This window comes from Alnus glutinosa, chromosome 8, assembly GCF_958979055.1.
Source record: "Alnus glutinosa chromosome 8, dhAlnGlut1.1, whole genome shotgun sequence".
NCBI classification, from domain to species: Eukaryota; Viridiplantae; Streptophyta; class Magnoliopsida; order Fagales; family Betulaceae; genus Alnus; species Alnus glutinosa.
The window spans coordinates 982,697-1,005,606 of NC_084893.1; the positions used below are offsets into that span (position 1 = coordinate 982,697).

Genomic DNA, 22,910 nt, shown 5'->3' on the forward strand with positions numbered 1-22,910 from the left:
AAATGATTTTCTCGAAAATATTTTTCGGTGTTTGGTTCGCACGAAAAAATTACAAAATGCAAAAATAAGAGTTTGATAATTGTCGTCGGAATCCGGCAACGTCCGGTCGCCGTTGCCGGATTCCGACGAGAAAGTTTGACCGGATCCGGCCGGATCCCGGCCGTTTTGGCCAAATCCGACCTACTTGGCCGGAATCCGGTGATATTACGGCCGGAATTTGGTCTGCCGGTGCCGGATTCCGGTAACGGTAGAATTCCGGCTGCCTGATTCCTGCACCGGCAAAATTCCGGTGGCCTGATTCCGGCGCCGGCAGGTTTCCGGTGACTGGATGTTGTCGGACTCCAGCGCCGACTGGATCCTGATGACCGACAATCGCTAAATTTTAATGATTGGATATCAAACATGCGTGTAAGGACGAAGAGCTTAATTTCGAAAAACGATTTACGGTTTTAAAAATCGTAAATCGTTTTCCGAAAATTAAAGAAGCTTTTACGGTCAAACCGAAAATGATTTTCGTTGACTGTTATTTTCGTCCCAACCAAACACTGGAAAATGACGAAATCATTTTTCAGAAAATCATTTTACGCCGAAACAAACGGAGCATTAGAGAAAATTCTTGTTCTAATTCTTAGTAAGTAACCATGAAACTCAAAAAAATAAAAAGAAAGAAGAAAAAAGAAAATAGAAATCCTAGAGATTGAACCAGAGACCTCAGTTAAGGTAACGACTTTGAATATCCCATATTCTGGTCTTTCACGCATGTTCAGCCTTGTTCTGTTCAAGCAGCTATCTTTTACGCATGCACTTCCACAATTAGAGGCTGCAAAATAACTCCGGGACCAAGCAACCATGATTAGCTGTTATATATAGTTTGTTCAAGAGCCAATACTCAATAGCCATTGTCAATATGTCAGCTCGTCAACTATCATGTTATTGTTATGCAGTATTATGCAATCTTTCGTAGCGTCTATTTATAAACTTGTTCAAACTTTAGAAATCTTTTCAAGTTTGAAGAAGATGATAAGAAATGATCGCTTTCTATAATAACAAAGTCAAAATGAGAAATATTTAGTTTTAGGGTATATTTGGGATTGCGATTTTGTAGAGAAAAAAGTGTGATTTTAAATCAAATCGCAAAAAATAAACCGTTTGGAAACTGCGTTTTTAAAAAATTGCGATTTGAAAATGCAGAAAAGTGTTTATTCAAATCACAGACAATGTAGTGCTTTTTTGAAAACGCAGTATTTTAAAAGGCTAACCTGAGATTTTAAAAGTTAAACTGCGATTTTGCCAAACGCTTAACTGCGTTTTTAAAAATCACTTTTTTAAATCGCACATTTTTTAAAATCGTTATTTTTAAATCAAATTTTTTGAAATCGCAAACCTAAATTGATCCTTATTCTTTTGCCCATTTCTGTATAAGAGATGTGCAAATTTATCATTAAATATGTAGAATTCAAATATAGATTCCGTAAATTTAATGGTAAATTTGTAAAAAAATTATACAAGAGAAAGACACTAAAATACATCTCTAACAAAAATAATTTCGATGAGAGCGGTTATTTGCGATTTTAAAATAAAAATTTTAAAATGTACGATTTAAAAAATGATTTTTTAAAAACGCAATTAAGCGTTTGACAAAATTGCAGTTTGACCTTTAAAATCGCAGGTTAGGCTTTTAAAATATTACGTTTTCAAAAAAACACTACATTGCTTGGGATTTGAATAAGCATTTTTTTGCGTTTTCAAATTGAAATTTTTAAAAATGAAGTTTCCAAATGATTTATTTTCTGTGATTTGGTTTGAAATCGCATTTTTTCTCTACGAAATCGTAATTTAAAACGCACCCAAACTTGAACCCGGAAGGCGCACGTAGCTGGATTCCGTTAACCCGCTTACCAGATAGATGGGAAACGCGTTTGGTCTGCAAGTAGTTGCTTGGAAAACCCAAGAGCAGACAAAGAAGCGGTACAGAGAAAAAGAAAGGCACGCAAAGAAGCAATGGACGACGAGTTGTCCAAGGCCAAGAGCGAGCCCAAGACGGTGCGCATAGGGGTGGCCCTGATCAACGATGACCTTCTCCACAACATTCTCTTGAGGCTACCTGCCTCATCCTTCGCATCCGCGGCGTGCGTTAGCAAACTCTGGAATCTTCTCTGCAATCGCATCCTCTCTCGCCCGAAGCTCGCCTCCGCTCTCTCTCTTAATCCCTCTCCACATGTGAAGTTGCCTTTCTACCCCACGTTGCCCCCTATTTCGCAAACCCTCCCTATGCTCACTTCTATTACAGGAAAATGAGAAATTGTGTGATTGATTAAGCTAAAAGTGACTGAATTAGGTTTAAGTAGAATTTTTATGGCGCTAGCTGAATTAGGATTTTTATTGGTATTTGCTATTCCATATAATTTGTCTGAAATTTTTGAATTTTATGTTCGAGCTTAATAGATTGCTGTAGAAGAGGTTCTTGAAAAGGTGCTGTCGGAGCCAATTCGGCCGCATTTTGCCGTTGCAAACATCGGCAGTGGGTTCAGCTTGATTGGGGCTTTTCGGCTTGTATGCATTCATAGTTTCAGTAATTTATTATTTTTATTATTATTGTGATTGTTATTATTATTTATTGAACTCTGATTACTTGTTTGTAATGCAGATATCGAAAAGATTGGGTTCTGGTACTCCGTTTATTATTTCTACTGCTAGTGGAATTATTGGAAGGGATGCTCTTACCAATGAACTTAAGGAGGTTTGAATCTTTCCATCTTTCTTTCTTTCTTTCTTTCTTTTTTTTTTTTTTTTTTGTGTGTGTGTTGGATTTATATTTATTATTGGTAAGTTGTCATTTTGACAATTAAAAAATATGTTGATGTAGGTTAAGTGGGGAGATATTGGTGGTGATTCGGCCGATGAAGGTGGCTATTTACCCGCAGAGGTTATAAACAATGGCATTGTTTTGACAGTTGGTTTTGTACCGGGATTGAAAGTTGATGCTATCCCGCTTTTACGATCAGTAAAGGTGAAAATTTTGGCACTGAAACATCAAATTCTGATGTTCTCTATTAGGGATTTTGTTAGTCATTAAAATGCTGATTTTCTCTTAACAAGAGGGGTTTTATTGTGGAAATTGTTATGTTAAAATTATGAATGTGTCTCAAATGGATTGAGGTCCCTCGCAATTTCAATGATGCAGGTCGTTCATTTAAAATGAACAGCTTGGATTAAGCCACGTCAGCAATAAAATAATTTTTTAAAAAATAAAAAGAAGTTAATGGGTTGCCGGACCACCCCTTAAAGTGGTCGGCCACTCCCTATGGGGGTGGGCCCACAACACCCAAGGGGGTGGCCGACCACAGTGTTCAGCCTATCCAAACCACACCCTTGGGTAGCCAGCGTGGCTTAATCCAAGCTGTTCATTTTAAATGAACGACCTGCATCATTGGAATTGCAAGGGATCTCAATCCATCTCAAATGCCATCGTAGATAGATATGAAAATGGCGCAAGATCACAGGGATATGATGTTCATTTTTTGGGACAAAATTGGGAAGCGAACAAGTATATCGTTTTAGATTACTTTAAGATGTGTTGACTTATGATGTATACTTTTCGTCTTTAAGGACATCATAGTAATTTTTATGAGCTCTTGTGCAGTTTGAATTATTTAAGGACATTGACATTGTGAATTTTTTCACTGATATCAGGAACCTCAAGTTGCAATGCTTGACAAGTTTGTGATGGATATTAAAGACTACACAGCCTCTGTTTCGGGTTGCACATCCCCAGTTGGGATTATAATATTTGGAGTGAGTTAGTTTTTGGTAGCTTTCTCATCCTTCTATATATTTAGAGCAGTTCACCCTCGTTGCGTTGCTAACTTGCCATGCGGATGATGTTACAGGAAGGGCTTGCCGACATGAAACCTGTCATCGATGTCTTGGGTGAGTATTGATCTGTATTTTTAATTTTCTAGTTTTTTTTTTTCTCTTGTAATAGACTTTCTTTGAGAGGAAAATGAAATAAAATCATTGTTTGAAAGTTTTTTACTATTACAAATGACTTGGATAAATGATTATATGGCAAGCGCGTGCTTGATCAGTTGTTGATTATGGCTTCGCAGATTATGCTATGCCAATGGAAACAGTCATTGTAGGCGATGAGAGAGGCCGCTTTCTATACAGAAGTTGGGATGAATCTAGAAATGTCTGTGGGAGTAGAAAATACTTATCAGATGCTGTAGCTCTAGTCTTTGCAAGGGATAGAGACACGTCTAGTGGTATTTATTTTTATACTTATTTATGCCGTACTTTGTTTTTCTTATATGTCCAATGCTAATTAACAAAACAATTGCTTACATGCACAAATTTTGTTTACAAGAGTGCCTTTGTCATTTACGTTATAATGACTTCTTGTTCATAGATACACAATAGAATATGGTTAATATTGGGAAATATAAATGTAAGAATACATATAATTAGAAGAGGGGAGAGTGCTTCATGTAGCCCCTTCTCACTTTAATTATAGAATATATTTTTATGTGATTCTACCTTTTAGCATTGCCATAGATATTTTGTTTGTAATCTATTGTTTCACTTATCTCTCTTTCTGTTGTAAATGATAAGTTACAGGGGATATTCAGTTCCATGTTGCATTGTCAAATGGTGTATCAGTGGTAGGTCCGATACACAAGGCAGTTTCTGTTAGATTGAACAACTCTGATAATACTACGTGGCTTACTTCTAGAAAGGAAGGACAATTTGAGATTCTTGATGGTCAAAGAATGCTAAATGATATCAACGATGAGGTACACTTATACTTTCAAATAATAGATTTGTGGTTGAACCATGATATTGCTTCATATAAACTATTTTGTAATTCATGGGACCAGGAGATGATGAACTTCAATACTTTTATTATTTCTTCTTCTTGATACTTAAACAAACACGGAGGCTATATTGATTGTTTAGAGCATCCTTATCAAGCTCTTCAAAATTTTCTCCAAATTTAAGCTAAACAACCTACTTTTCTTATTTTATTCATCACTTTTAAAGTAACTCTTGTACCAAACTCTCTAAATATTTCTCCATTTTAACTATATATTATTTTTTAATGGTTTTAAAAATAACTACTTTAACTAACTACTTTCATGAACATCAAAATTGTACCAACTAACTTCCTTCATCCAACGTCCAACATTGTCAACTTTTTTTTTCTTTTTTTTTTTCACTCAACAGTGAAACTAACTACAGCCCTCGCCACTTTAATTAAACCATCAATCCACTTTAATTAAACCATCAACAGGAAGATTAAATTCTTCACCAACCTGCAGAGCCAAATCCATCCTGGTCCAAGTTGCTTTTAAGACAATGCAGCGTCCAACAAGTGCACAAGAGAGGAATTTATTGATAATAAATAACACAAGAAAAATGTACGTATGCCAAACAAAACAGGTTCAAGTCTTGATTTTAAACACAACAAACCAGCAAACAAGCTGTAGCAACAACAAACCAGCAAACAAGCTGGAACCACCTACAACAAAAACAAAAACAACTAGACCAAAACAGAGAGGTCTAGGTTCCAAGCCTGACAAATACAAATGTTTTCCTTAGTTTTATTGAATTTTCCAGCACCAGAAATCCTTCATCTAACTTCCCAAACAATCTTCTTGAGAATCTGAACCTCAGAAATACGATGGCCATGTCTGATTGCATTCCTAGCATACCAGATGTTATAAACTGAAGAACTAAAGACAAGTCTACAAAGAATCCCCAGCATCGACTTCTTCTTCCAAGAACTACAACCATATATCAACAAATTCTGCCAATCAAAAAGAGGAACAATGGAAGGGCAACGCTGGACACAAGCTTTCCAAATATGACAAAGAACAACAATGGGTTTTGTCAAAATTAAAAAACCAATTCAATCAGATTCTTTTTTTCTGCATTTGACAACGAACAGACATTTTCTTTGTTCTTCTGGCCACCAAAGAAGCTTAATCTAAGAAACCAAACAAAAGCTACTCAAAGCAAACAAATAAAACTTAATCTAAGAAAGCCATACAAAGAAAAATCAACAAACTCATAAAAGACAAACAATAATGGCTCTAGATTGTCAAACCCCAGAGATCTTAAAACATATCAAACAAAAAAATTAAACGTAATCAAGCTGCAAATGGGGATAAAAGAAAACCCCATACCCCTTTGAACTAAACCCATTTATAGCCCCATTCCCCTTTGAACTAAACCCCAAGCACCCAAGCAACGGGGAGAGAGAGAGAGAGAGAGAGAGAGAGAGAGCAGTACCGAAGCAAAAGCGGAGCTGGAATGCGCGATGAGGAATCTCAGTTGAAGGGGCGACCTGGAGTCTAGACTGAAATTGCACAGAGCCAAAGAAGAATTCGCACAGTGCCGAAGAGGGAATGAGAGATGCACAGAAACTGGAAGGAAAATGAAAGGTGCGGAGAGGAAAGTGAAAGAAGCGGGAGAATACAATAAAATGATATAAAATGAATGGCGTGAGAGCATCTGTGCGTTAAATTTAGAGAGAGTGTCTGACAGAAGCCAATTTGGTGAAATTATGAAGAGCTTGATACAAGAGAGGTTTTGAGATATTTCTCTATTATTTGGTGAAAAATTTGAAATAGCTACTTTGATGTGGATGCTCTTAGATGCACTAAAATGCTTATGAATGATTTGTTAGAGAACTTTTTTTTTTTTTTAAAAGGTTGTGATACATCATGAGCTCATTGTCTCATGTAGATATTATTGGTTTTTTCAGTTATTTGTTTATATTGGTTATAATAGAAGTGAACATGTTTCATGACTCAAAGACCGACACCCATGCCCACACACACAGAAAACTGGTTTCTTCAACTATTCATTTATGCAAGTTATAATAGAAGCGGACATGTTTCATGGCCCAAAGACACAAAGTTATTATAAAATGTAGCAGTGTATTATAATTTATATAGAAACAAACAATTAAATTTGCCTTATATCCTTGCTTCTGATAGAGTCAAATATGTTACAGTTGGAAAATCGTATTGAATCTCCTGATCTGTACATTGGGGTTACGAAACGAAGAAAATGCTGTGTTGGGTTCGAGAAACCGGGGTGGATAACATCGTTGGCATTACATGGAGTTATAGGGTAACTATCTGAAATATTTTCTTAAAAGAATAATTGTTATATTCGGGTTTCTTTTGTTGACTAGTTCTTTGTTGCATTTCTTTTGTTTCCAAAATAACATCTGAAGTCTTTTGGTTATCAACAGAGGAGACGAAGAGTACCTTTATGTCAATGGTGTTAACATCAAGACTGGTGATTGTTTCCAATTCTACCACTCAGATCCCAATGCTGCAATATCCTCATGTAGTGATGCCTCTGTAAACCTCAAAAATTTGAAGTTATATGGAAATGCCAACAATGGTCATGACATGAGGGATGTCGCTGTTAATGTTATAAAGAAGGAGGTTTTTGGAGGGTTTATTTTCTCATGTTACGGCCGTGGTGAGTCTTTCTTTGGTCGCCGCAATGTTGATAGCTCTCCATTTACGGAAAACTTTCCTAGTGTTCCATTGGCAGGAATATTTTGTGGAGGGGAAATTGGACGTGCCTCTTCAGGCCTGATTGGAGAAAACAAAAGAGAGAGCTCTGCTCGCTGCTGTCTGCATGTCTATAGCTCTGTTTATCTAGTGATGTCATCCTAGAGCATTAGATTTTGTGGATAGTTCATGGGGACTAAAATCATTGTTATAAATAAAATTATTTTCAAAATTTAGTTATTTAACCTTCTCCTTTTGTTATTGTCGTTGTTGAACAGACTTCATTTACCATTGAAGTCCGATCCATGTCTAGAAAAGTGGCAACTTGGAGCCTGAGTAGTTCCTGCCTCTAAGAACAATTTTTTTTTTTTTTTAAAAGAAAAAAAAATAACAAATCACTAAAATTAAAACAAAAAATTAAGTACAAAATACGTTCTGTTCAGAGTGTCACTTCGACTGCTTTCCCTATCAATATCATGGGATAATTGCACCGGATGTCCCTGTGGTATACCATAATTATTTTTCACTCCCTATGGTTTAAAAAGTTCACTGGAGGTCCTCGTGATATGCAATAATTACAAATCGATCCCTGGCGTCAAATTCTGTTAAAATTTTTAACAGATTCCGTCAAATGCCACGTCAGCGCCACGTGTCGTCATCTTATTGGTGACACGTGGCGCTGACATGTCTAATTTTAATAAAATAATATAAATTTATTAAAAAATAAATAAAAAATACTTATTTTTTTTTAAAAAAAAAACAAAAAACAAAAAAAAAAAAGAAAAAAACAAAAATGGGAAAGGGGTGGCCAGGCCACCAACAGCCCATGGGGGTGGCCGCGCGCCACCCCCAGAGGCCGCCGGCGGTGGCGCGCGGCCACCCCCAGGCCATTGGGGGTGGCCTTCGGGCCACCCCTAGATCTTCTAAGGGTGGCCCGATGGCCACCCCCGGCCACTGGGGGTGGCCGCGCACCACCCCTAGAGGCCACCTGGGGTGGCGCGCGGCCACCCCCAGTGGCCGGGGGTGGCCATCGGGCCACCCTTAGTAGATCTAGGGGTGGCCCGAAGGCCACCCCCTGGGCCTTGGGGGTGGCCGCGCGCCACCCCCTGCAGCCACTGGGGGTGGCGCGCGGCCACCCCCAGTGGCTGGGGGCGGCCAGGCCACCCCCAAAGGGGTGGCTGGGCCACCCCTTCAGCTTCTTTTTTTTTTTGTTTTTTTTTTTTGAATTTTTTTTATAAAAAAATAAGTATTTTTATTTATTTTTTAATAAATTTATATTTTTTATTACGATAGACACGTGTCGCCATCTTATTGGCGACACGTGGCGCTGACGTGGCATTTGACGGAATCTGTTAAAAAATTTAACAGAATTTGACGCCAGGGATCGATTTGTAATTATTGCATATCACGAGGACCTCCAGTGAACTTTTTAAACTATAGGGAGTGAAAAATAATTATGGTATACCACAGGGACCTCCGGTGCAATTATCCCCAATATCATAGAGGAACGGCACCCACCTTCCCTCATCCATTAAAGATTCAAACGGCATAAGATTAAAAGTATCTGAATTACCGCTATATAAGACTTTCTACACGAATTCCTGTTTGTTTTCACGTTTCTTCAGTTGCAAGAATTGCTGCTGCGGCGGCTGCTGCATTGATCGCGAGTCTTGAGTTCTTCCAGTGATATGATAAACTTTATAAAGTTACAAATAAACAAGTCAACAGCTTGAAAATTAAGGAAGCCTACTTTCCTCTCTTGGTGGACCATAAACTAAATCAATGAAAAAGATTAGTTTAGGACAAATCCTCAGGCTTGGAGTTGCGGCTCAACAATCACAGATACGAGATCTATATTTCTGCAGAAAAATGGTACACACTACACCTTTATTAGGTATTGTCATATCAGCATAATAAGATGATAGTGTAAAATGTTGCATTAACCCGAATTAGTGTATCAAACTCCTTGCTTTGATACCATGAAATTTAGTGTTAGGTATGTATGTAGGAAATTAAAGCTAACTTTCCAAAACAGCTTATGTATAGTTATATGCAACCAAATAAGACATTGACACAAATTAATGAGGGCTTTTTTTTTTTAATCTTTCTTTCTAACTAGGACTGATCAAATAGTTGGTTGAGACTGACACGTCAATATTATAAAATAGTTGTTGAAGAAAAATGTGATATCTAACCTTACTAATTAAGCACGTTTTTAGGGTTTCAAGCAACTAGAAATAAAACATTAAAGTTTGATGGTTGGAAAAGGTATCACCTCCTTAACATAATGGCACACTATCACATCAATTGATTTGGATCTCAACTGCCCAACCTAATAATGTTTTACGGTCGGAAAGTAGCTTCACCTTCTTGACAACGCAAGTCACTAACTCTTTTTTTTAGGAAGAAGTTTGAATAATAAGAGGAGAATGCATCAAGAATTCAAGATATCTGAGTCAAAGTAGGGGGCATATACACTTTTGCCAGAAGCCCTTTGGCTAGTTATGAGGTACTTGCGCTTTAATGTTTTTCCTTTCACATTCCAAATTTTGAAGTTGGGAGGATCGAACATGGGCTATAATGGTATGGATGCCCCCAGTTAACCTTTGTGCTGTTTTGGATGGTTTCTATCACAGCTTCGGAGATGTGAGTTATACAAACTTCTAAGTAAAATTCATATTTGAAAATAGGGCACTTAAGATCGTAACATAACACGACGTTCTATGGCTGACGTTTACGGCGGTTCACTTTATTGACAAAATTTTAATGCTGCTTATAGGTTATATCATTCGTGACTAAACCACAAAGTAATTGCAATCCGTTCAATCTCATACTCGATGAACTGCGTTCGATATTCTCATACTCGTCGTGATGGCAGGCTTTGATACTATATGATACAAATTTTAAGGAGAACGCACTCTTAAAAATTGGCTTACAAGAAAATTTTGTGTAAGAGCTTATATACACATAATTAAGATTGCACTTAAAACAATATGAGACATTAGACACTTAGATTTAGTGTCGTTCGAACAGTTAAATGATATTATTTAGCGTCGTTTTGTACGATCGACACTAAATTAAACGACACTAATTAAATCACTGTTTTCTTTTAAGTAATGAGCCATCTTTAAAAATGACATGGTCCAAACTTAAGGTGTTGGGGTCTGAGATGATCATCAGAGTAGCTCTTGTTTCATCAACTGTGGTGAACAAGGGGGGCATTTGAAAACCCAAGTACGTTAGTAAGAAGCATCTAACCCATTAAAAATAAAAATAAAAATTGAAGACTAGTAAAAACGAGTGCTTGTTATTTTTTTTATTATTATTTTTTTCAACAACAGGAAAGGATTACATGGAATTGAACAACCACAAAGAGGTGGGCACCCAAACAATAAAACATGAAGGGTGATAAAAAAAAAAAAAAAAAGAAAAAAAAAAAGAAAAAAAAAAAAGAAAAAAAAGGTACTTTGCAATTGACTGCATTATAACCACCATGTACTCTATAAAGGATTAGGGAAAGGATTATGGAAAGGATTATAGTTTTTGTTTTCTATGCAAGCAGAAAAACCCAGTGCCATGCCAAGTGGTCGTGAAGTTTTTACTATAAGTATGTTTATTAATATGTTTGGGAGGTGTTTTTGTTTTTTTTTTGAAAAAAGTGTTCTAATGTGATAATAATTTTTTATTTTTTTTTAAAAAAAAACGTATTTTATGGTTTGAATTGTTTTATTTTTTAGGAAAGAAAAGCAAAAATTTCAACAACCATCTCCCATGCATACAGTACTATTGGAACTTAATATTTCATACCTTGAAAATACCAGTGATATTGCAATATTCAGACTTGCTCAAAAGAACTGGCCATGGCCCAAGCTTTTCCTACAAATTGATAGATAACATGATTGAATGGAAACTAAAGATAAAATGCGGAAATAATAAAATAAGAACAAAGAATTTTACATGGTTTGGTCTATGACTTACGTCCACAGGATAAAGTCCAAAGAGCTACATTTTGCTTTTATTCCTTAATCATTTACAATACAAATTATTCCTAGTAATAGGGATGTAGAGAGAATACAAAAGGGTATGGAAGATCAAATCAAATTAGAATTAAATGTATTCAAATCTGATTTGATTATAATCAATTACAATTAATGCATAAATTAAATCTCATAATATCATATCTCATAATATATTCTAGCACAAATCATGATAAACTATGATATCCATATATTCTGTATGGTGATGAATGATAATGATGACTCATAAAATCATATGGCCGGCTAGTTCCAGAGGCCATTAGCTAGACCCGCTTTCCTCTGAATCTCTTTCTAATTGACAAAACTCCTATAAAAGAGTTATGGAAGATCAAGTCAACATGCAGGAATGAAATTAATCAAGTTCATATATATATATATATGTGGAAGTAAATATGATATTGGCACGGCTCAATCAGATTAAAGGACCCAAAAACCCTTGGGAGATTTCATTTGATTGAACCGTTCCAACATCGATCTCAATTTTTTCCTTACTTACCTGCCAGGCACGCGAAAAGATGATCGATGTTAAATCACAAATTATCCCAACAATCAGCATGTTGATCGGTAACCTCTATCATGTTTTGAACTTGTTGATGCATGTTCAAACTTATTCCTCTTGCATGGCCATGACAACAGATTGGAGGAGGAAAAAGGAAAACCAGACCTACAAGATAGCTAGCAACTATTGGTAGCAATTGCGGTGCTGTGGTATCGATGGATGAATACTATATAAGAGAGAAAAGAAGAGAGAGTGGGAGAAAATATAGGGGGGCCGGGATTAGAAAGAAAATTTGGATGGTTGAGATGTCAAATCTTTGCTTAATTCAACTCGAAGAGGTTAGGTTTATATAAAGTTTTCTGATTAGGTCTTCCGCATGGTGGTTGATGACATTGTCAAATATTGCACGAGAAGAATTCCTTTCCTCTCACAAGTATCTCCAAGACTCCAATTTCATTTCTACTTGTGTTTCTAATGGTATTAAATTATTATCTCGGCCTGTTCATGCATAATTATTATTATTATTGATGAAGAGTAATGATATACACCACATTTTTATTTCATTTTGCTTATGTGTCACTGTTAAAAAAATTAACAAGGTCGGATTGATAGTAACACATAGTCAAAATAAAATAAAAGTGTGGTGTGTATATAGTGTTACGTACCCTATTGTTGAATTACCGGCCACTTAATTAACATAAAAGTTTAAGTTGATAAAAATGATGAATTAAATTATTTAAATTAATATTTTAACACTCTGATATCATGTTGAATCATCACCTATTTTAAAAGTTTAAGCCGATAAAAATTGTGAAATTTAATTATTTAAAATAAAATTTTAACAATTATTGATATAGGGAGGAAGAATTTTGAAGAAGAATATAAAGGGAAATCGAAAAGATAAAAAAGAAAATAGATTGAGTCACGTAATTCAAGGAGGAGGAGAATTTAGTGGATACTCATTACCCGGAAGAAGCTATGAGAGAAGGGAAAGAGGAGTTACACTTCAACATAACAAAATTTGTTTATTCATTTATTCTCTCTTCTCCATTGAAATACAATAGTTTGCTTAAATAGACCCATCCCAAATTTAACTGACTTTGGGCTAAGCCTATGATTAAATTACAAAATAACAAACACTTAAAAATTAAATAAAACATAAAATTAAAGATTATCAACTAAAAAAAAAAAAAAAATCATCCTCGATAGCAAATTATTATTATCATAATCATATGCTAAATCCGTGTGGTATATTCGTCTTAATAAAGAAATGAGAAGACTGGGAGATTAAACAACCAACCCATGAAGGCATGAATTGGCCGGCCTGTTTTCCAGTTTATCAAAATTAGTATATTTTGCCGCATGACAATGATGCTTACAGAGTGGGCTGATAGCATTTTCCACATCATATTGTGGGGGGACTGGTCCCAAAATAATTAGGGTTATAATAATAATAATAATTATTATTATTATTATTAATATATAATAGGCTATTGCCTTCCTCTGAATTGTCCTAAAAAAAAATGTTGTTGGTTGTTTCATAAAAAAGAGGGTAGTTGAAAAGCGGTTAATATCATATAATTAAGCCATAAAATGCGTTTGAAAAGAAATCCAACAGCTAATAAGGAGAAAATACTTTAAAATTATATAATAATGATTTCCTTAGATTGTGGGTGGGGAGGGCTCTTGATGGTTCATCCATTCTCTCCACTAAAGACACAAAGAACAATCGACCCACCAATGATCAAATACCTAATTTTTGTCCTGTCTACTCCGGTACTCCCCCTTATTGCCATAGTTTAATTAAGAAAAATGAATATATACCTCTTTGAAAATGAAATTAGTTTTGACCCCAGAATTGAGTACAAGCTCAGCCGTTTGACCCTTTGAGATTTGCCAAGCCATTGTTAGAACATAATTTTTTTTTTTTTTTTTTTTGAAAGCAGTCGAGTATAACTTTTATTAATGAATCATTTTAACCACAATGTTCAACAGAAATAATATTGTAAATACATTGGGGGACTTTCGGAATAAAAACATGTTCCTCAACAGGTTTGAGGATTTAGTCTTTTAGAGCAGACAGCGTTGCCAACACCTTCCCCTTGCTATCTCTAACAATCGCGCATATGCCTATCTTCTTGTTGCATTTATCCACATCCACATATATCCCAATTTACCTTAAAAAAAAAAAAAAAAGAAAAAAAAAAAGAAAAACCCACCTATAGGAGCTTGCCACCTCTAAAGGTTCCTTTTATTGCTCACTTCTTCCCTTGTATACTACCGAGTATTGGCACTTCTAAAAGCCACTAATGAGTCTGAGGCTTTACTTACAATTAGGGTAGGGTGGTTGAAGGCTTTACCTACAATGGATCACTGCATTTCGTTGCAGTCCCAAGTTCCTTGCCACAACAGCCAGGAACTCTAAGTCATCATTTTCCAATTTTTTATGGAGATCCTCCGCAATGTACGCATGCAAACTCCTCATGCTTGATGCACCTTTTTTGAATCTTACTACCGCATATGTTCCAAGCATCCTTTGTAGCCGGACAACCCCACAAAACATGCCCCGTAGCCTCTGCCTCTATTCTACGCAATGGATGTTAGCAAATTTTTTGGAGCTGACGATTTGGAATCCCGGAGAACAGCACGCGCCAAAGCTCTCAAGTGTGTCGAAATCCAAATGAGTATTCTTCAAGTGATCTGCAAAACAAAAGGGGTCGTCGGGGTGTCCCGGCAACGCCTCCTCCGACGAGCAAGTTAGAATTGGTGTAAAAAACTTCCTTAGCAAGAAGAAATCTGTCTGTCTTTTTTAAGAAGAAGATACCTCTCTTTTTTTTTAGCCCCAAACCTTTTATATGTCTGCCCTCAATAAATGTCCTTCGCGTCAACATTTATAACTCGAATATGCTTTTCTTTTCCTTCATCAATTCGAGCCCATTAATTCAGGCGCTTATACCGAATCATCCTACTTTCTCTAATCGGCGGCGGGCAACCATCGATTAATAAGACAAAATTATTAATTAGGGAGAATCTCCCACTCCATCTCAAACAGCTTCTCTCTTAGCCGTAGACACCAGCTCATCTCTCTATTATTTTATTAAATGGCGGGAAATTCCTTAACAATGGATATAGTGGATCCTCAGTAATTTTCCTTCTGACGAGATTTGCTTTAATAAGCAAAGCAATATTGTAACAAGCCATCCACGTAAACATCTTAAAGGCATGAGGAGTACTGTTCATCTTCCAAATTCTTTTCCATAGCAAACTGTGTTGTCTTGTACATGAACATTTGCTAATATCTCCTTATGTAAATGGTAGGCACTTCTCACTATGAACTCCCAATTTGTTGTGGCACTCCAAACCTGCCTATCACTATCATTATTGGAGCCAATAGGGAATTGCCATATGATAAGGGCATTTTCCTCACCAAGCATCTCTTGAATCATATTTGTTTTCCAACAGCTAGTTTCCTTATCAATAATATCTGCTACTTCTTCATTGAGCCCTCTCCTCGGAGTTAGGACTCGATGTGCTAGAGTTTGAGGCAGTCATTATCCTTCCATATTTTTGTTTGTTCACCATTCCCGGCCAACTCTCCACATAAGCCCCTCCTGGAGGAGATCTCTCGTTGACCAACTGCTCCATACATAAGATGGTCGCCAACCCAATTTAGCATCGAGGATCATACCATGTGGGAAGTACCTAGCTTTTAAATTTTTTGCAGACAATATTGTCTCCTGATTTTGAAGGACTCTCCAACACTGCTTTGCTAGAAACGCTTTGTTGAAGCTTTTCTAGATCACGAAATCCTATGCCACCTTGATTTTTAGGGGTACCCATTTTCTCCCACTTAATCCATTGGATCTTCGATTCCTGCTCATGTTGTCCTCACCGATACTGCTGCATCATGAAATTAATCTCCCTAAGTAATGTCTTAGGGAGCAAGAAAATACTCATAGTATAAATGGAGATGGATTGAGCCAGTTCTTGGAATATAATTAAACAATTAAAATCAACAATTTCTTATAAACTTAAGTTTTAAAGATAAATTGTGATTTAACATAGTACCAGAGCAAATTAAGATCTTGAGTTCGAACTTTGTTTTCGTCATTCACTTCTCATTTTATTTAAGTATTTTACGTGTCGGAACCACCTTGGTTTATATATGCTACAACAAAGTTCTCCCTTATTAACCATTAGCATTCCTCTACCTCTTTTTTTTTTTTTTTTCCTGAGTTCATTGTCATTTCTTAAGTTCAACTTGTGATATATTTGATGGGATAATGACTTATAAAATAGAAACTTCTTATTCTTCTCTCTCTCACTCCAATCATGTTTTCTAATCGAAAAATAAATGGAAGCAGAGGCGTGGATGGAATCAATCTAGTCCATTATAAATATATGTATTTGTTGGATCTCTTCATCGATTAATTTAAAATTTTGAATTCAGTGGCGTTAAAGGTAGTATAGTGACTCAGCAGAAATAGGAAAATAACAAAAAATAAATATAAATCTTACGTTAATTTAGAGTCTCACTAAAATAACGAATACGATAGATTCAACTAGAGTTTCACTGCCCTTGGCAGAATCTCACTACCAAAGGAACAGAAGAATCATACCTAAAAAAAAACAAATGCATTTTCTATAAATCACGATCTATCTATTACAATAAAACATTATGCTTAAATAGCCTCATAGGTTAAACTCTAATCCTAACTCTAATGTGACTGACTTTGAGCCAAGTACATTATTGAATTACAAATAACTTAAAACTTTGTCAAGCCCATAATTAAATTTAAATAAAACTAAATGATCAATTTATTCTTGTCTCATTCTGCATCATATAACTTTTAGCCTTTTACTACAAATAGTATTTACACATTTATAAACTGACGTGATAGTTCATGTGATACTTACCATGTCAATCACTAAAATATAGATTGTCAAGTAAATTTGCAAGGAAGTTGTACTACCTTCAATTAGATGTTCTAATGTGATATAAGAGCTTTATTTGTTCGTGTAATTGGAACCATCTTTTGAAAAAGTGAAGTGCCTCTTCTATAATTTCTATAGAGTTCTTAAGTTAAAAGAAAGTAAATTCTAGAAATCACACTTTTATCCCATTTTATTGATATAACGCTGCCAATCAATAATTGGATCAGCCATTGTTAAAAAATGAGTAATGCTATATATTACCCTTGTGTCTCCCTTTTGTCCCCTCAAAATTGATTTGGCTCTTAAAATCACACCATTGAATTTATGATAGACCACTATTGAATTTTGATCGAATGATGATTTTAAGAGCCACATCAATTTTGAATGGACAAAAAAAGGATATAAAAGTAATATGTAACATTACTCTTAAAAAAAACATTTAAGAACTGGTTCACAGTGCCACATCAGCAAAGATTAAAAGTGTAGTTAATATCATTAGTGAAGAGTAGCCAATCACAGCCAATCAGTCCATCAACCCATTATCCGTTTGAATTCCGGGATTAATATCAATCCCGCTATGCCATTTCAACTATGTAGAAAGAATGTCTTCAATCATATAATAGGAATTTCTTGACAAATGCCTTCAGTCATTACCGTTAGATATTTTGGAGTGATACTTCCAAACAATTCTTTAAACAGACAGCAAAACCAAATACACAGAAAAGGAACTCAAACACTTGATTCACGTCTTAGACCTGCTTATTTTCCTTACAGGGAAACTTCCCACTATCTGATACATGAAAGGAAAAAAAAAAATGACAAGAAGGATAATCAAATAGATATCCCCAAAGACTTCTTGAACTTCTCAACCTCCAAATACACCGTGGAGTATGGAAGGAACTCTGTGAAATGTTCTTTGCTCAGATCGTTAATCGCAACAGCAAGTTTAGGGATTTCTAAGGTCTCTTCATGGGTCAGAGTCCTGACAAACCTTGCCGGATTTCCTGCCCAAAGTTCACCAGTTGGTATTCTTCTGCCTGGGGGAACCACAGACCCAGCTTCAAGGATAGCTTGGGTCTCCACCAAGGAACCTTCCATAAGAATGGAGTGCTGCCCAATAATGCACTCTGGTTCAATTGTGCAGGACCGCAGGAGACTGTATGCGCCAACCGTCACATATCTCTCAATAGATGTATCAGCAGGCAGGCCTGACAAATGGAAAAGAGTTGGACGCGGTATTAAATTAAAAGATATTTGGCAGTATGATAAGGAATTTACTATTTGCATTTCTTCAGAATACTTGGTCCAATTGGAAAAACTGTAGTACATATTAATACAAAAATTAGTAACAGGAAAACACTGACACATGAAACAGTCCATATTGCCAGGCAAGTTTAATTACATCTCATATTTTACACAAGGATGTTGGGCTCGTTTGGCAAGAAAGCAAAAACATTAACAAACAGCTCAAAACACAAAACACTCAAAACTATTTTCGCCTTTATATCATATCACATCCAAAAAGCAAAAAGCACCCTCTAAAAAGCTTTGTCAAACGAACCCGTTGTCTTTTTCCCCTCCCTATTTACAAGCTATGAGCAAATTAACTTGTCATAGTGATTCCTATTAGGTAATAATTCTGAGTCAGTCCCTAGGTTGGACCTGGAAAAGAATATAGAGAACTAACTCAAAAGCCCAGCTGATAATAGCCAGAAAGCAAAGGAAAAGTAAGCCAAAGAAAAAAAAGAAAAAAAAAAAAGGTGCTGCAAAATCTTTGATGTCAGAAAAAAAGGGTCAACGCATAATTAGAGATAGAAGGAAATTGATAATGAGGGCAACAAAATCAGGAGGTCAACTGAAGGTGCCAGCTGACCTGCTGGTAAAGTCTCTTGGGACCTGTTCATAGATAAGAATCTCACCAAAGCACGTATACATATTTCCACAACTTAAACAGTTCACCTTTGCTAGATTAAACTTAAAAAAGCAGCCACGGGTACCAGGTTCAAAGGCAGGTGACAACTAAAGATAAAACAACAGGGCAAACAAAGGAGAACTTAATTAGTTTTGTGCTTGTGATGTGCATCAAGAAATCCAAACCAGGAGGCAATTATGTGTCAACTCCCCGAACTCATGGGCCTAGCACAGATTACATCAAGTGCTAAGTAGCAATCAAGCACCTAAACTCTCACACTTTCTGGAAATAAAAGCCTAAAATGAATTAAAATCACTTGAAACATAGATTTGGCAAATGAAAAATGCAAAAGGATGACACTAAACATAATTTGGAAACAACAGAAACCCAAACCCCTTGGAATCTGAAAATGGAAACAACATTATTGCTTACCAGTTCCAAAAACATATATAAAACTCCATAAACCCACACCCCTTGGCTTCATAGTGGTGAGATCTATCACATAAATACTAGGTTAAAGTGTCAACAACTGACCAATCCATGAAGATGAGTGGCAGCATAAATGAGAGAGAGATAGAGAGAGAATAATCATTTCCATCCCATCCATACAATATAAGCAAATTTCTTTTGGGTGTCAGAGATATTTCAATAAGCTAAGTTAATCAGCCGAACCAGAACAGCACATAATAATGTTCTAATCAATCCATGTGTGGAAAAGCATCCAAAGAAAAATGTATATGATGTGCAGAACTTCATTGAAAAGAAGAAAGAAAGAGAAAGAAAAAACAGAAAAAGGAAAAAATAATAGATCTCCATTCTTGTCCGTCAAAATCAACTAATTATGGTTATTCCATACGGATCATGAAGAAACAATTTCAACATTATTTTTCATTTGAGACAAATGCCCCGCATCTCCATCTGATTATGGTTCAAGCAACAAACCGAACATGGCCACTAAGAAACTCAAAGAGGCAAAGGGAAAGGAATGGCAAAATAATTAGTGGATGGCTCAACAAAGTGTTCCTCTAATATGTTATACACAATACACATTTCTTAATATATAACCTACCATCTAGCAACCCCTAGAGCAAAAAAAAAAAAAAAATGACCAATCGAATAATAACAATCTGCATCTCATCTCATAATTCAATATAAAGTTTCAGTCTTTCAACATACACATATATAAGCCTAACTCAATTGTCAGCAGGGTATGAAATCCTAAACCACATTGTACTTCAAGCCATAACTCATTAGCAAAATGCCGCAAAACTCGACAAATATATCCTTAACCTCAAAATTCAACAGAAAATCATACTTCCTTTTCTTTCTCTATCTATTCCTGGCGACCAATCATGAAATTAGACAAAAAGTTCAAAGCAAATTGCAATTTCCTTTTCTTTTCAATCCCATCAACAATGCACCATTTGCAATACAAAGTCCACAAACTTCGTCCAGTATATAAGTTCCAGGCTTTCAACATCCATATATACAATCCCAAACTCAATTGTCAGGAAAGGCATGAGATCGTGAACCACATTGGACCTATAGCCTAAGTTCAGTTAATTTCATAAATATATGCCATGACCCATTAACAAAGTACCGAAAAACTCAACAAATACACATTCTTAACTCAAAATTCAACACAAAACATAATCAAGAAGCACTTTTCTCCCTCAACACTTCCTCAGCAACCAAACAGCGCGAATTACAACAATCTTTTTAGGAATAAGAAAACACAAAAACAATAAAAGAGATTGAAATGGAACCTGTTGGTGAGGACCATGCGGCGTGGAGCACGCAGCGTTCCTGAACGTTGGAGCAGAATCCGACGGTGATCTTGTTGAGGTCGCCGCGGAGGACCGAGCCGGCCCAGACGGAGGCTCCGTCGTATACGGTGACCTGGCCAGCGAGCACCACGTTCGGGGCCACGTAGGCGTCCACGGCGATCTTCGGAAGCCACTGCCCCAACGGTATGATCTTCCTCTGCCCTCTGTAGTCCCACCTCACGCGATCTGCCGACTCCGTGATGCTCTTCGACGCTGCTTCGGTGGCCAGCGGGCGCTGGAGGACCAGGTTAAGGTGGGAGGAGCTCAGGGCCTTCCTCGAGATGCGAGCTAGAGCCGCTGCCATGGCTTTGGCTTCAATGGGGAGGAGCTGGAAATTGGAGGAGGAGTGAGTGGATGGATGGGGAAATGTATGCGTTTGGGCCGGCAGGTGGGCTTTGTAGTTTGCGGGCTCTGTTGCTGTTCTTAGTATTGGAGTATTTATTTGTGGGGGCTCAATTTGGCCCGTATGTCATGTTATAATGGGTTTGTGATCCTGAGGTCCAGTTTTTTTTTTTTTACTTATATTTGACCATTTCTTAAATGCTTTTTTCATGCTCTTTTGGTTTTTAATGTAATATAAAAAATATGAGTTAACCAAAAATATTTTTGTGGTTGAAGGAAAATTAGAATTAGGAATCTTGTTGATACAGATTTTTGGAGGGTCAGATTGATGATAGAGCTCTTGCAAAATAGAGAAAATAGTCATCGGAAGTCTGTCGATATCCGAACAGACCGATGCATAAGTCATTAAAGATTCTCTGAAAAATTGAATAAAGAATATGAGAGAGGAGTGTACCCCTTTTAACGGGGAGGCTTATTGCTTAACAAGTACAATAACATTGATACCAATAAGGTGTGATTTTCCTTGTAGGTTGGGATTACCATGAGGATCGCATTAATGGATATGAAGATGTATAGTTTCCATGTAGAGAGGATCTTAAGAGTGGTTTGATTTGTTTTTCTTATGAGATTAATTATGTGATTTGATGGCCTAATTATCTTCTATGTAGAAGAAGCTTGAGTGGGATGTACCTGTAATTTACATTCTCAATAGTAATCCTCCCATTTTAATGGCCTACTCAATTGAAGCTGCCAATGACCTTCAATATCGAGGACGAAGTGTTGGACGTCATGTACAAAGACCCACACTGCCAATCTTTTGATTTTGTGAACAAGTAAATTTAACACAAATATCTATATACGTAAATTAGAAAGAAAAAAGAACCCAAGGCTTCATATTTGCTGCAAACAAACGCAGACCCGCCATGAATACGGAGAAGAAAAAGGAGGAGACCAAATTAACACAGCCAAGGTTGGACCGGCGACGGAATTCTTGCAAAACAGAAAAAAAATACTCATCGGAGTGTCCCGGTCCCGTCCAAAAATCTGCATCAGCAAATCTCATGGGAGTGATCAACCATATAAATCCACTATCCTATATATATATATATGGGCCACTTTCAATTAAGATCATGATATTATATATGTTAGAACACCATGTCTAGTTGTCCATATATGTACCTTTTGTTATACTACCTGTCATCTTAAATGATAAATTTATTTATTTAATTAATATTTTAATACTTGTTTTTTATGTGTAGGTTTAAATTATAAACATTAAGTTCGAACTCAAAACTTTTAGCTATGATATTATGTTAAATTAACACTTATCCTAAAAGATTAAGCTCACCTCATATAAAGCGATGAATTTACTATTTAAAAGGAAATGTCATATATATCATTGTACAATTTGTACGTACACCTTCGATTATGAATTATATTTTATAATTAACCGATGAGAGTAATGTTAGAAAAAAAAAACACTCATGTTCTTTTAAAATTAATGTGTCTTTTAAAATTAACATTAAATTCTGATTTAATTATAATTTTTTAAAATCTTAATTTAATTTTGATAGGATAAAAAAAAAAAAAAATGATCTTCTCTTCTAATATTCTAATATTACTTAAAGAAAAAATAAGGCATATGAAGCCAAGAGCAAGGGTTTGCCAAAAGCTTATAGATTCTTGCTTTCCTTTCGCAGATTCCAATTCCCAGCAGAAAGATGATTGAAAAATACACTACTTAACACTTATCCACTCGGACCACTCGTACTACTTTAGTACTATTTTTATAAATATCTGGATGAAACATGCGTGGAATTAAAGCCA

General features: G+C 36.1%; 2 protein-coding genes across 3 annotated transcripts; one reads left to right on the forward strand and one right to left on the reverse strand.

The window, feature by feature from the left end:
- The first annotated feature begins 1,914 nt into the window (after window positions 1-1,914).
- LOC133875696 (F-box/LRR-repeat protein At5g63520) lies at window positions 1,915-7,793 on the forward strand. Of its 2 annotated transcripts, none has more exons than XM_062313901.1 (10): window positions 1,915-2,220; window positions 2,446-2,553; window positions 2,648-2,740; window positions 2,867-3,010; window positions 3,694-3,795; window positions 3,891-3,930; window positions 4,110-4,265; window positions 4,612-4,793; window positions 7,019-7,137; window positions 7,262-7,793. In XM_062313901.1, the coding sequence occupies exons 1-10, from the start codon at window positions 2,002-2,004 to the stop codon at window positions 7,695-7,697; spliced, it is 1,599 nt and encodes a 532-aa protein (XP_062169885.1). In that variant the 5' UTR covers window positions 1,915-2,001; the 3' UTR covers window positions 7,698-7,793. The 2 variants fall into 2 exon arrangements, with proteins under 2 accessions (XP_062169885.1, XP_062169886.1); XM_062313902.1 differs by having other exon boundaries at window positions 4,618-4,793.
- A 9,804-nt stretch (window positions 7,794-17,597) lies between these two features.
- On the reverse strand, window positions 17,598-21,091 carry LOC133875933 (gamma carbonic anhydrase-like 2, mitochondrial). Its single transcript, XM_062314209.1, has 2 exons — window positions 20,682-21,091; window positions 17,598-18,211 (listed from the first exon to the last, which is right to left on the reverse strand). Exons 1-2 carry the CDS (start codon window positions 21,043-21,045, stop codon window positions 17,835-17,837), a joined length of 741 nt encoding a protein of 246 aa, XP_062170193.1. The 5' UTR covers window positions 21,046-21,091; the 3' UTR covers window positions 17,598-17,834.
- Between the last annotated feature and the right edge of the window lie 1,819 nt (window positions 21,092-22,910).

Bases quoted from the DNA above. Each gene is read 5' to 3' on its own strand.
- LOC133875696 (XM_062313901.1), top strand. From the start codon at position 2,002: ATGGACGACGAGTTGTCCAAGGCCAAGAGCGAGCCCAAGACGGTGCGC. The intron at 3,796-3,890 runs GTGAGTTAGTTT...ATGATGTTACAG, and splicing joins TTGGGATTATAATATTTGGA to GAAGGGCTTGCCGACATGAA. The intron at 4,794-7,018 runs GTACACTTATAC...AATATGTTACAG, and splicing joins TAAATGATATCAACGATGAG to TTGGAAAATCGTATTGAATC.
- LOC133875933 (XM_062314209.1), bottom strand. From the start codon at position 21,045: ATGGCAGCGGCTCTAGCTCGCATCTCGAGGAAGGCCCTGAGCTCCTCC. The intron at 18,212-20,681 runs GTTCCATTTCAA...TCCATTTGTCAG, and splicing joins CGCATGGTCCTCACCAACAG to GCCTGCCTGCTGATACATCT.